The sequence below is a fragment of the Coregonus clupeaformis genome, unplaced genomic scaffold, assembly GCF_020615455.1.
Source record: "Coregonus clupeaformis isolate EN_2021a unplaced genomic scaffold, ASM2061545v1 scaf0655, whole genome shotgun sequence".
NCBI lineage: Eukaryota > Metazoa > Chordata > Actinopteri > Salmoniformes > Salmonidae > Coregonus > Coregonus clupeaformis.
In genome coordinates this window covers 191,084-205,000 of record NW_025534110.1, presented here as the reverse complement: position 1 = coordinate 205,000, position 13,917 = coordinate 191,084, and the positions used below count along the sequence as shown (strand labels likewise).

General features: G+C 42.9%; 1 protein-coding gene across 1 annotated transcript in view; it reads left to right on the top strand.

Annotated features, from left to right (window-relative positions):
- Nucleotides 1-13,125, top strand: part of LOC123485349 (E3 ubiquitin-protein ligase MARCHF5-like) — a 44,681-nt gene extending 31,556 nt beyond the window's left edge. The window contains exon 2 of the mRNA XM_045216260.1: nucleotides 11,692-13,125. Coding sequence (XP_045072195.1) covers nucleotides 11,692-12,199 — 508 coding nt within the window. The 3' untranslated portion in view covers nucleotides 12,200-13,125. The remainder of the gene's footprint in view (nucleotides 1-11,691) is intronic.
- The last annotated feature ends 792 nt before the right edge of the window (nucleotides 13,126-13,917 follow it).

Sequence of the window (13,917 nt, the reverse complement as noted above, 5' to 3'; positions counted from 1 at the left end):
GTAACAACCTTGCCCAGCATGCAACACCATTATTAATAAAGCAGTGATATGTCAGGTAACAACCTTGCCCAGCATGCAACACCATTAGTATTAAAGCAGTGATGTGTCAGACAACAACCTTGCCCAGCATGCAACACCATTAGTAATAAAGCAGTGATATGTCAGGTAACAACCTTGCCCAGCATGCAACACCATTTGTAATAAAGCAGTGATATGTCAGGTAACAACCTTGCCCAGCATGCAACACCATTAGTAATAAAGCAGTGATATGTCAGGTAACAACCTTGCCCAGCATGCAACACCATTAGTAATAAAGCAGTGATGTGTCAGGTAACAACCTTGCCCAGCAAGCAACACCATTAGTATTAAAGCAGTGATGTGTCAGACAACAACCTTGCCCAGCATGCAACACCATTAGTAATAAAGCAGTGATATGTCAGGTAACAACCTTGCCCAGCATGCAACACCATTAGTATTAAAGCAGTGATATGTCAGGTAACAACCTTGCCCATCATGCAACACCATTATTATTAAAGCAGTGATATGTCAGGTAACAACCTTTCCCAGCATGCAACACCATTAGTAATAAAGCAGTGATATGTCAGGTAACAACCTTGCCCAGCATGCAACACCATTAGTAATAAAGCAGTGATATGTCAGATAACAACCTTGCCCAGCATGCAACACCATTAGTAATAAAGCAGTGATATGTCAGGTAACAACGTTGCCCAGCATGCAACACCATTAGTATTAAAGCAGTGATATGTCAGGTAACAAACCTTGCCCAGCATGCAACACCATTAGTATTAAAGCAGTGATATGTCAGGTAACAACCTTGCCCAGCATGCAACACCATTAGTATTAAAGCAGTGATATGTCAGGTAACAACCTTGCCCATCATGCAACACCATTAGTATTAAAGCAGTGATATGTCAGGTAACAACCTTGCCCAGCATGCAACACCATTTGTAATAAAGCAGTGATATGTCAGGTAACAACCTTGCCCAGCATGCAACACCATTAGTATTAAAGCAGTGATATGTCAGGTAACAACCTTGCCCAGCATGCAACACCATTTGTAATAAAGCAGTGATATGTCAGGTAACAACCTTGCCCAGCATGCAACACCATTAGTATTAAAGCAGTGATATGTCAGGTAACAACCTTGCCCAGCATGCAACACCATTAGTAAAAAAGCAGTGATATGTCAGGTAACAACCTTGCCCAGCATGCAACACCATTAGTAATAAAGCAGTGATATGTCAGGTAACAACCTTGCCCAGCATGCAACACCATTAGTAATAAAGCAGTGATATGTCAGATAACAACCTTGCCCAGCATGCAACACCATTAGTAATAAAGCAGTGATGTGTCAGGTAACAACCTTGCCCAGCATGCAACACCATTAGTAATAAAGCAGTGATGTGTCAGGTAACAACCTTCCCAGCATGCAACACCATTAGTAATAAAGCAGTGATATGTCAGGTAACAACCTTGCCCAGCATGCAACACCATTAGTAATAAAGCAGTGATATGTCAGGTAACAACCTTGCCCAGCATGCAACACCATTAGTAATAAAGCAGTGATATGTCAGGTAACAACCTTGCCCAGCATTCAACACCATTAGTATTAAAGCAGTGATATGTCAGGTAACAACCTTAACCAGCATGCAACACCATTAGTAATAAAGCAGTGATATGGCAGGTGACAACCTTGCCCAGCATGCAACACCATTAGTATTAAAGCAGTGATATGTCAGATAACAACCTTGCCCAGCATGCAACACCATTAGTAATAAAGCAGTGATATGTCAGGTAACAACCTTGCCCAGCATGCAACACCATTAGTATTAAAGCAGTGATATGTCAGGTAACAACCTTGCCCAGCATGCAACACCATTAGTATTAAAGCAGTGATATGTCAGGTAACAACCTTGCCCAGCATGCAACACCATTAGTATTAAAGCAGTGATATGTCAGGTAACAACCTTGCCCAGCATGCAACACCATTAGTATTAAAGCAGTGATATGTCAGGTAACAACCTTGCCCAGCATGCAACACCATTAGTATTAAAGCAGTGATTTGTCAGGTAACAACCTTGCCCAGCATGCAACACCATTATTATTAAAGCAGTGATATGTCAGGTAACAACCTTTCCCAGCATGCAACACCATTAGTAATAAAGCAGTGATATGTCAGGTAACAACCTTGCCCAGCATGCAACACCATTATTATTAAAGCAGTGATATGTCAGGTAACAACCTTGCCCAGCATGCAACACCATTATTATTAAAGCAGTGATATGTCAGGTAACAACCTTTCCCAGCATGCAACACCATTAGTAATAAAGCAGTGATATGTCAGGTAACAACCTTGCCCAGCATGCAACACCATTAGTAATAAAGCAGTGATATGTCAGGTAACAACCTTTCCCAGCATGCAACACCATTAGTAATAAAGCAGTGATATGTCAGGTAACAACCTTGCCCAGCATGCAACACCATTAGTAATAAAGCAGTGATGTGTCAGGTAACAACCTTGCCCAGCATGCAACACCATTAGTAATAAAGCAGTGATATGTCAGGTAACAACCTTGCCCAGCATGCAACACCATTAGTAATAAAGCAGTGATATGTCAGGTAACAACCTTGCCCAGCATGCAACACCATTAGTATTAAAGCAGTGATATGTCAGATAACAACCTTGCCCAGCATGCAACACCATTAGTATTAAAGCAGTGATATGTCAGGTGACAACCTTGCCCAGCATGCAACACCATTAGTAATAAAGCAGTGATATGTCAGATAACAACCTTGCCCAGCATGCAACACCATTAGTATTAAAGCAGTGATATGTCAGATAACAACCTTGCCCAGCATGCAACACCATTAGTAATAAAGCAGTGATATGTCAGATAACAACCTTGCCCAGCATGCAACACCATTAGTAATAAAGCAGTGATGTGTCAGATAACAACCTTGCCCAGCATGCAACACCATTAGTAATAAAGCAGTGATGTGTCAGGTAACAACCTTGCCCAGCATGCAACACCATTAGTAATAAAGCAGTGATATGTCAGGTGACAACCTTGCCCAGCATGCAACACCAATAGTAATAAAGCAGTGATATGTCAGGTAACAACCTTGCCCAGCATGCAACACCATTAGTATTAAAGCAGTGATATGTCAGGTAACCACCTTGCCCAACAGGAACTATAAGTGGTGATGGGAACATAGACAAACTGCTAAGGTGAAATGCGTCAGGATGACTTGGGCGAAGGTCCTAAATGTCACCCTATTCCCTATATAGTGCACTTCTTTTGTCCAGAGCTCTGCAGGAAGCAGTGCAACTATATAGGGAACACTGTGTCATTTGGGACTCAGTCATGAAAATCTTGGAAGGTGAGTTGGTGCAAAGAGATGCGGTGTTTGTTAGGAAACTTAACGGCCAAACCATACCTTTTGTTTTTTCTGTCCCAGGTCGCACATTTAAATACGTCTTTATATTGAGCAGCATTCCAAGCTGAACACGGGATCTCACCAGGTTTCTCGCCTTTGTGCCAGGGGGAAAAGAAGGTTAAATTAAAAATAACAGCCTATGGTGCTAATGTGCTAACGTCAATCTACCCATAGAGCTAACAATAATACTGTTATATGATGCGATAAACATTTGCACACAGACATGAATATTCAACCCATCATCACCTGACAAGACATTGTCAATCTTTGTTGTTTTGTGATCTTCTGGTTTCCAAAGAGAGGAGGCACAGATGCAGAGCATCAGGAATCTGGCTATTTCCACATGAATGAGCCCTGATGGTCTGGTTATCAAACTATAATGTTACACATATTTAGCTATTTAGCTATATTTTGTTATGGCGGATCTAGCTCCAACAGTGCAGTAATATCTAATAATACACAACAATTACACACAAATCTAAAAAGTTAAAGAATGGAAATAAGAAATACAGAAATATTAGGACGAGCGACGTCAGAGTCCTGAGTATTTATATTTATATACACTAACAGTCAAAAGTTTGGACACCTGCTCATTCAAGGGTTTTTCTTTATTTTTACAGTTTTTTACATTGTAGAATAATAGTGAAGACATCAGAACTATGAAATAACACATATGGAATCATATAGTAACCAAAAAAGTGTTAAACATATTAAAAATATATTTTATATTTGAGATTCTTCAAATAATAATAATATGCCATTTAGCAGACGCTTTTATCCAAAGCGACTTACAGTCATGCGTGCATACATTTTTTTGTGTGTATGGGTGGTCCCGGGGATCAAACCCACTACCTTAGCGTTACAAGCGCCGTGCTCTACCAGCTGAGCTACAGAGGACCACAAATAGCCACCCTTTGCCTTGATGACAGCTTTGCACACTCTTGGCATTCTCTCAACCAGCTTCATGAGGTAGTCACCTGGAATGCATTTCAATTAACAGGTGTGCCTTCTTAAAAGTGAATCTGTGAAATGTATTTCCTTCTTAATGCGTTTGAGCCAATCAGTTGTGTTGTGACAAGGTAGGGGTGGTATAGAGAAGATAGCCATATTTGGTAAAAGACCAAGTCCATATTATGGCAAGAACAGCTCAATTAAGCATTACTTCAAGACGTGATGGTCAGTCAATCCGGAAAATGTCAAGAACTTTGAAAGTTTCTTCAAGTGCAGTCGCAAAAACCATTACGCGCTATGATGAAACTGGCTCTCATGAGGACCGGCACAGGAAAGGAAGACCCAGAGTTACCTCTGCTGCAGAGGATAAGTTCATTAGAGTTACCAGCCTCAGAAATTGCAGCCCAAAGAAATGCTTCACAGAGTTCAAGTCACAGACCCATCTCAACATCAACTGTTCAGAGGAGTCTGTGTGAATCAGGCCTTCATGGTCAAATTGCTGCAAAGAAACCACTACTAAAAGACACCAATAAGAAGAGACTTGCTTGGGCCAAGAAACAGGAGCAATGGACATTAGACTGGTGGAAATGTGTCCTTTGGTCTGGATTCCAAATTGGAGATTTTTGGTTCCAACCGCTGTGTCTTTGTGAGACGCGGTGTGGGTGAACGGATGATCTCCCACCGTAAAGCATGGAGGAGGAGGTGTTATGGTGTGGGGGTGCTTTGCTGGTGACACTGTCTGTGATTTATTTAGAATTCAAGGCACACTTAACCAGCATGGCTACCACAGCATTCTGCAGTGATAAGCCATCCCATCTGGTTTAGGCTTAGTGAGACTATCATTTGTTTTTCAACAGGACAATGACCCAACACACCTCCAGGCTGTGCAAGGGCTATTTGACCAAGAAGGAGAGTGATGGAGTGCTGCATCAGATGACCTGGCCTCCACAATCCCCCGACCTCCACCCAATTGAGATGGTTTGGGATGAGTCGGACCGCAGAGTGAAGGAAAAGCAGCCAACAAGTGCTCAGCATATGTGGGAACTCCTTCAAGACTGTTGGAAAAGCATTACAGGTGAAGCTGGTTGAGAGAATGCCAAGAGTGTGCAAAGTTGTAATCAAGGCAAAGGGTGGCTTTTTGAAGAATTTGTTAAACACTTTCTTGCTTACTACATGATTCCATATGTGTTATTTCATAGTGTTGATGTCTTCACTATTATTCTAAAATGTAGAAAATAGTACAAATAAAGAAAAACCCTGGAATGAGTAGGTGTGTCCAAACTTTTGACTGGTACTGTATATATATACAGTGGGGAGAACAAGTATTTGATACACTGACGATTTTGCAGGTTTTCCTACTTACAAAGCATGTCTGTAATTTTTATCATAGGTACACTTCAACTGTGAGAGACGGATTCTAAAACAAAAATCCAGAAAATCACATTGTATGATTTTAAAGTAATAATTTGCATTTTATTGCATGACATAAGTATTTGATCACCTACCTACCAGTAAGAATTCCGGCTCTCACAGACCTGTTAGTTTTTATTTAAGAAGCCCTCCTTTTCTCCACTCATTAACTGTATTAACTGCACCTGTTTGAACTCATTACCTGTATAAAAGACACCTGTCAACACACTCAATCAAACAGACTTCAACCTCTCCACAATGGCCAAGACCAGAGAGCTGTGTAAGGACATCAGGGATACAATTGTAGACCTGCACAAGGCTGGGATGGGCTACAGGACAATAGGCAAGCAGCTTGGTGAGAAGGCAACAACTGTTGGCGCAATTATTTTATAAAATTATAGAAAATGGAAGAAGTTCAAGATGACGGTCAATCACCCTCGGTCTGGGGCTCCATGCAAGATCTCACCTCGTGGGGCATCAATGATCATGAGGAAGGTGAGGGATCAGCCCAGAACTACACTGCAGGACCTGGTCAATGACCTGAAGAGAGCTGGGACCACAGTCTCAAAGAAAACCATTAGTAACACACTACGCCGTCATTGATTAAAATCCTGCAGCGCACGCAAGGTCCCCCTGCTCAAGCCAGTGCATGTCCAGGCCCGTCTGAAGTTTGCCAATGACCATCTGGATGATCCAGAGGAGGAATGGGAGAAGGTCATGTGGTCTGATGAGACAAAAATTGAGCTTTTTGGTCTAAACTCCACTCGCCGTGTTTGGAGGAAGAAGAAGGATGAGTACAACCCCAAGAACACCATCCCAACCGTGAAGCATGGAGGTGGAAACATCATTTTTTGGGGATGCTTTTCTGCAAAGGGGACAGGACGACTGCACCGTATTGAGGGGAGGATGGATGGGGCCATGTATCGTGAGATCTTGGCCAACAACCTCCTTCCTTCAGTAAGAGCAATTAAGATGGGTTGTGGCTGGGTCTTCCAGCATGACAACGACCCGAAACACACAGCCAGGGCAACTAAGGAGTGGCTCCGTAAGAAGCATCTCAAGGTCCTGGAGTAGCCTAGCCAGTCTCCAGACCTGAACCCAATAGAAAATCTTTGGAGGGAGCTGAAAGTCCGTATTGCCCAGTGACAGCCCCGAAACCTGACGAATCTGGAGAAGGTCTGTATGGAGGAGTGGGCCAAAATCCCTGCTGCAGTGTATGCAAACCTGGTCAAGACCTACAGGAAACATATGATCTCTATAATTGCAAACAAAGTTTTCTGTACCAAATATTAAGTTCTGCTTTTCTGATGTATCAAATACTTATGTCATGCAATAAAATGCAAATTAATTACTTAAAAATCATACAATGTGATTTTCTGGATTTTTGTTTTAGATTCCGTCTCTCACAGTTGAAGTGTACCTATGATAAAATTACAGACCTCTACATGCTTTGTAAGTAGGAAAACCTGCAAAATCGGCAGTGTATAAAATACTTGTTCTCCCCACTGTATATACAGTTGAAGTCGGAAGTTTACATACGCCTTAGCCAAATACATTTAAACTCATTTTTTCACAATTCCTGACATTTAATCCTAGTAAAGATTCCCTGTCTGAGGTCAGTTAGGATCACCACTTTATTTTAAGAATGTGAAATGTCAGAATAATAGTAGAGAGAATTATTTATTTAAGCTTTTATTTCTTTCATCACATTCCCAGTGGGTCAGAAGTTTACATACACTCAATTAGTATTTGGTAGCATTGCCTTTAAATTGTTTAACATGGGTCAAACGTTTCGGGTAGCCTTCCACAAGCTTCCCAGAATAAGTTGGGGGAATTTTGGCCCATTCCTCCTGACAGAGCTGAGTCAGGTTTGTAGGCTTCCTCCACACTTTTCAGTTCTGCCCACAACTTTTCTATAGGATTGAGGTTAGGGCTTTGTGATGGCCACTCCAATACCTTGACTTTGTTGTCCTTAAGCCATTTTGCCACAACTTTGGAAGAATGCTTGGGGTCATTGTCCATTTGGAAGACCCATTCGCGACCAAGCTTTAGCTTCCTGACTGATGTCTTGAGATGTTGCTTCAATATATCCACATCATTTTCCTTCCTCATGATGCCTTCTATTTTGTGAAGTGCACCAGTCTCTCCTGCAGCACAGCACCCCCACAGCATGATGCTGCCACCCCTGTGCTTCACGGTTGGGATGGTGTTCTCCGGCTTGCAAGAGCCCCCTTTTTTCCTCCAAACATAACGATGGTCATTGTGGCCAAACAGTTCTATATTTGTTTCATCAGACCAGAGGACATTTCTCCAAAAAGTACAATCTTTGTCCCCATATGCAGTTGCAAACCGTAGTATGGCTTTTTTATGCCGGATTTGGAGCAGTGGCTTCTTCCTTGCTGAGCGGCCTTTCAGGTTATGTCGATATAGGACTTGTTTTACTGTGGATATAGATACTTTTGTACCTGTTTCCTTCAGCATCTTCACAAGGCAGCATCTTCACAAGGTCCTTTGCTGTTGTTCTGGGATTGATTTGCACTTTTCGCACCAAAGTACATTCATCTCTAGGAGACAGAACGCGTCTCCTTCCTGAGCGGTATGACGGCTGCGTGGTCCCATGGTGTTTATACTTGACACCCAAAAGTACTCATTACATTTTGAAAGCTTAGGAGGACAAATTCACACACTTATCAAGAGAACATCCCTGGTCATCCCTACTGCCTCTGATCTGATGAACTGATGTGCCCCTGGCTATCCGTACATAAAGAAATAAAGAAAATACTGCCGTCTGGTTTGCTTAATATAATACTTTTGATACTTCAGAATATTTTTGCAAATACATTTACTTTTGATACTTAAGTATATTTAAATCCAAATAAATGTAAAACCAAATTCAAATTTTTTTTTTTTGCTTTGTCATTATGGGGTATTGTATGTAGATTTATGAGATTTTTAATTTATTTAATTCATTTAATTCATTTTCCTGACCTTAAAATGTTGCTAAATAATCTACAAAAACAGAGTATTTTTAAATCTACCAACGGAGAACAATATGCATATATTTATATATCTTATTAATTTTTTTTGTCATTTAGCAGACGCTCTTATCCAGAGCAATTTACAGTTAAGTGAATGCATACATTTTCATACTGGCCCCCCGTGGAAATCAAACCCACAACCCTGGCGTTGCAAACACCATGCTCTACTAACTGAGCTACATCCCTGCCGGCCATTCCCTCCCCTACCCTGGACGACGCTGTCTAATTATGCGCCGCCCCATGGGTCTCCCTGCCGCAGCCGGCTACGACAGAGCCTGGATTCGAACCAGGATCTCTAGTGGCACAGCTAGCACTGCGATGCAGTGCCTTACACCACTGCGCCACTCGGGAGACTTTAATTGATCTCTATATTTTGAACCTGTTCTCTCTGTGTGTTCTAGTGAGTATGTCAACAAAATGCTAATTAAAGGTACACCGTATTTAAAGGGATGGCTTAAGATAAATGTACTGAAAAGTCTATTGAAAAAAAATCCACAAGAAAATCTGTTTGCCAGCAGTTGGGAGGATTTTCACCAGTTGAATTACATTTATTCAGTGTGCGCAAGGTAGACACACCTGGAGGGCACATTAAACGCCTGCATTTGGTAAATCTGAATACCAACTACTGAGGAAGTAGGAAAGGCGTATGTAGGAAAGACGTACGTTTCCTCAGTCTGTTTCGGGCACCAACAGAATAGAATGTGTGTGTGTGTGTGTGTGTGTGTGTGTGTGTGTGTGTGTGTGTGTGTGTGTGTGTGTGTGTGTGTGTGTGTGTGTGTGTGTGTGTGTGTGTGTGTGTGTGTGTGTGTGTGTGTGTGTGTGTTTCAATGCTGATGACTGGGAGGACTGCAGGAGAATATTTCAGGAGCAGAACAAGACACCTTCTTTTTGACTGATGACTGATATAACGTCATGTCTGGCTTATATGATAATGATGTCATAATGCTTCTTGACAGTGTCATAAAAATGTAGCTTCTTAGTCCAAGTAAAGTGATACAAGATGGTCATAATGCTTCTTGACAATGTCATGAAGTGTATTTTCCACAAGTTATTTAAAATATGATGAAAAAAAAAACATAACCGTAAAGAATTCATTACAACAAAAACAAAAAATTTAAGAGACAAACTTTGAAACGAAAGGAAACTTCTTGGCAGAGAAAAAAAAAAAATTTGAATAAATGTGGGTTGTCACACTCTTATCTAGGTGTCATAACCAGCCATAAAATAGTGCAATAATATGTCACAATAGCTGTAAATATATGGGTCATGACAGTGTTATGACCATACTATGACAGGTTATGAAAATTAGTCAGATGTTATGACATATTATGACATGATTGTGACACTGGGTGTCAAGTAAAGTGTTACAGAAACCTTTTGTCACCCTCACGTTTCACCAGCAGGTCAGACAGCTGTATTGTTAATATGGTTACAGCAACATAAACTTTTACCCTCACGTTTCACCAGCAGGTCAGACAGCTGTATTATTCATATGGTTACAGCAACAGAAACCTTTCGTCACCCTCACGTTTCACCAGTGTTGGAAGCGCTACCACTATGCAAATGTTCTGCACTCACTCTGAATATATAAGAAATGCGCAAGCAATTAAAATGCGAGACTAAAACACCTGCTGCGAGCTGCGGTGCATGTTAATATTGGGATTGTCGACGTGAATAAAATAAAAAGGACTTGAACATTGAGATCTATTCCTGGCCTCGACGAGCTGGATGGTTCTAGTGGATGGTGTGAAAAAGAGGGTTGAGAGTTGCGACAAGTTGATATTTTAAAAATCTGAGTCGTTGGTTACCAGAGTGCTATCGCGTTACGGCGCGAAATAAAATCATTGCAGCTAACGAGGTATTATTTAATTGCAAATAACAGGTAATTAGGCTTTTATTATGAAGCTGAAAAGTGAATTAACTACTTACAGTAAGTGCTAATTATAAATGCGTATATATTAACATTATATTAACATATCCTATTACCCCCCACCCACACACACACACACACACACACACACACACACACACACACACACACACACACACACACACACACACAACAATAAAAGTTAAACAGCGCAGAGGGAAAAAAACTGTCAGGTCACACCAGATCGACTTCAGTATTCAACGTTTGTCCAGGTCCCTTGGATGTTGGGAGATGCAATACTGTCCACTAGGGGCATCGTGAGCACCTTTTACTATCTTGATGGGGAGAGAGGAAGAGCTTGAACCGTGTGCGCTCCGTCTCTGAGGATCACGGGTTCAATTCCAGGGCTAGGCAGTGCTTTAATTTTTTCTGTTTTAACCCTTTCCCAAACCTTCACCCTTACCTTACCCGGTAGGAAACTTCACGGTCGAAAATTGACGTTCATCCCCCCCTTGGAAAAACGTTGAACACTTTAGTGAGACTGTGAGAGCTTGTTGCAAAGGTGCAAGGCTGAAACAATTAATGTCTTGCATGACTTTACTCATTGTTGGACCACAATGTCTTGTAATGTTACAAATCACAGATATCTACAGTGAAGTCAGACCAGGTCCAGACACATTTGTACTGAAATGTAGTCATCCCTCTCTCTCCTCCATAGCCCTCCACTCCATGTAGTCATCCCTCTCTCTCCTCCATAGCCCTCCACTCCATGTAGTCATCCCATAGCCCTCTCCTCCATGTAGTCATCCCTCTCTCTCCTCCATAGCCCTCTCCTCCATGTAGTCATCCCTCTCTCTCCTCCATAGCCCTCTCCTCCATGTAGTCATCCCTCTCTCTCCTCCATAGCCCTCCACTCCATGTAGTCATCCCTCTCTCTCCTCCATAGCCCTCCACTCCATGTAGTCATCCCGCTGTCACCTACGGGGCCGTCACTGTCATGCAGGTGGTGGGCCATAAGGAGGGCCTGGATGTGATGGAGCGGGCAGACCCCCTGTTCCTGCTTATCGGCCTGCCCACCATCCCCGTCATGCTGATCCTGGGGAAGATGATCCGCTGGGAGGACTACGTGCTGCGCTTCTGGAGGAAGTACTCCAACAAGCTGCAGATCCTCAACAGCATCTTCCCAGGGATTGGGTGTCCAGTGCCTCGTATCCCGGCAGAGGCCAGCCCCCTGGCGGACCACGTGTCAGCCACCAGGATCCTGTGTGGCGCCCTGGTCTTTCCCACCATCGCCACCATCGTTGGCAAACTCATGTTCAGCAGCGTCAACTCCAACCTGCAGAGGACCATCCTGGGTGGGATCGCGTTTGTGGCCGTCAAGGGAGCGTTTAAGGTGTACTTCAAACAGCAGCAGTACCAGAGGCAAGCCCACCGCAAGATCCTCAACTTCCCAGAGGCAGAGGAGGCCTGAGAAGGCCCTGGACAGGCACACTGACACACAGGGGGAGTGGATGGAGAAGAACAGTGAACTCTGAGCAGGAACACTGTCGGACAGACAGATTGACGGACACGGGGATCATTGGCGCCCCCTACCTCTTATACCCCTCCGAGCAGCCTCGCCTCACATGTTTCTGCTCTCTGTGGAGTCGTTGTCCTATGCTGCTGACATTCATGCTGTATGACTATCGCCATAATCTATTGCGTTTTTAAAACTTTAACACACGTACACTAATACAGACATGCGTGCAGGCAGAGACACATGCTCATGCATATTGCACACAGGAATGTGACTTGTGTTTTTGTGACTGCTGTGTTGCAGTAGCGAGTTTGGAGTATTATATTATTTATTTTTTTACATAACCAGTGCTTGTTGTATTTTCAGAAGATAAATCTGGGACACGTGTAATTATTAGGCAGGAAAGTTTTATAAATCATTTTTGAAATTTTGTTTGCAAATGTGAGGGGTTTAATGAGGAATATTGTTTTCCTGTATTGCATGTGTTTTAAGAGATAAATAAGACTAAAGTATCTTTATCACTAAGAGATTATTATTTGAAGGAAGGAAGATCATCTTACCTGCTCCCTTCAGACATTGTTGCCACTCATGTTTCCATTGGTAAATATCCCCAGGCTTGTGACTGAAAATACATGGTCATCATCATTAATCTCCTATTTAGAAGCACAGTACAAACCTCGTAACAAAGTGTGATTGTCTGTACATACAGTAGTTGCAGAATAAGTGAAGTATTGGATGACATTTTTTAGGGTGTGTTTTTACTCCTATGCCTTGAAGTGTTCGCATTCATTGTTTGTAGATGATTTTGTTTAATTGTTGGTACTTAACCCTAATTGCTCCTGTAAGTCGCTCTGGATAAGAGCGTCTGCTAAATGACTAAAATGTAAAAATGTAAATGTAATCCCTCTCTCTCCTCCATAGCCCTCCACTCCATGTAGTCATCCCTCTCTCTCCTCCATAGCCCTCTCCTCCATGTAGTCATCCCTCTCTCTCCTCCATAGCCCTCTCCTCCATGTAGTCATCCCTCTCTCTCCTCCATAGCCCTCTCCTCCATGTAGTCATCCCTCTCTCTCCTCCATAGCCCTCTCCTCCATGTAGTCATCCCTCTCTCTCCTCCATAGCCCTCTCCTCCATGTAGTCATCCTCTCTCTCCTCCATAGCCCTCTCCTCCATGTAGTCATCCCTCTCTCTCCTCCATAGCCCTCCACTCCATGTAGTCATCCCTCTCTCTCATCCATAGCCCTCTCCTCCATGTAGTCATCCCTCTCTCTCCTCCATAGCCCTCCACTCCATGTAGTCATCCCTCTCTCTCCTCCATAGCCCTCCACTCCATGTAGTCATCCCTCTCTCTCCTCCATAGCCCTCCACTCCATGTAGTCATCCCTCTCTCTCCTCCATAGCCCTCCACTCCATGTAGTCATCCCTCTCTCTCCTCCATAGCCCTCTCCTCCATGTAGTCATCCCTCTCTCTCCTCCATAGCCCTCTCCTCCATGTAGTCATCCCTCTCTCTCCTCCATAGCCCTCCACTCCATGTAGTCATCCCTCTCTCTCCTCCATAGCCCTCTCCTCCATGTAGTCATCCCTCTCTCTCCTCCATAGCCCTCTCCTCCATGTAGTCATCCCTCTCTCTCCTCCATAGCCCTCCACTCCATGTAGTCATCCCTCTCTCTCC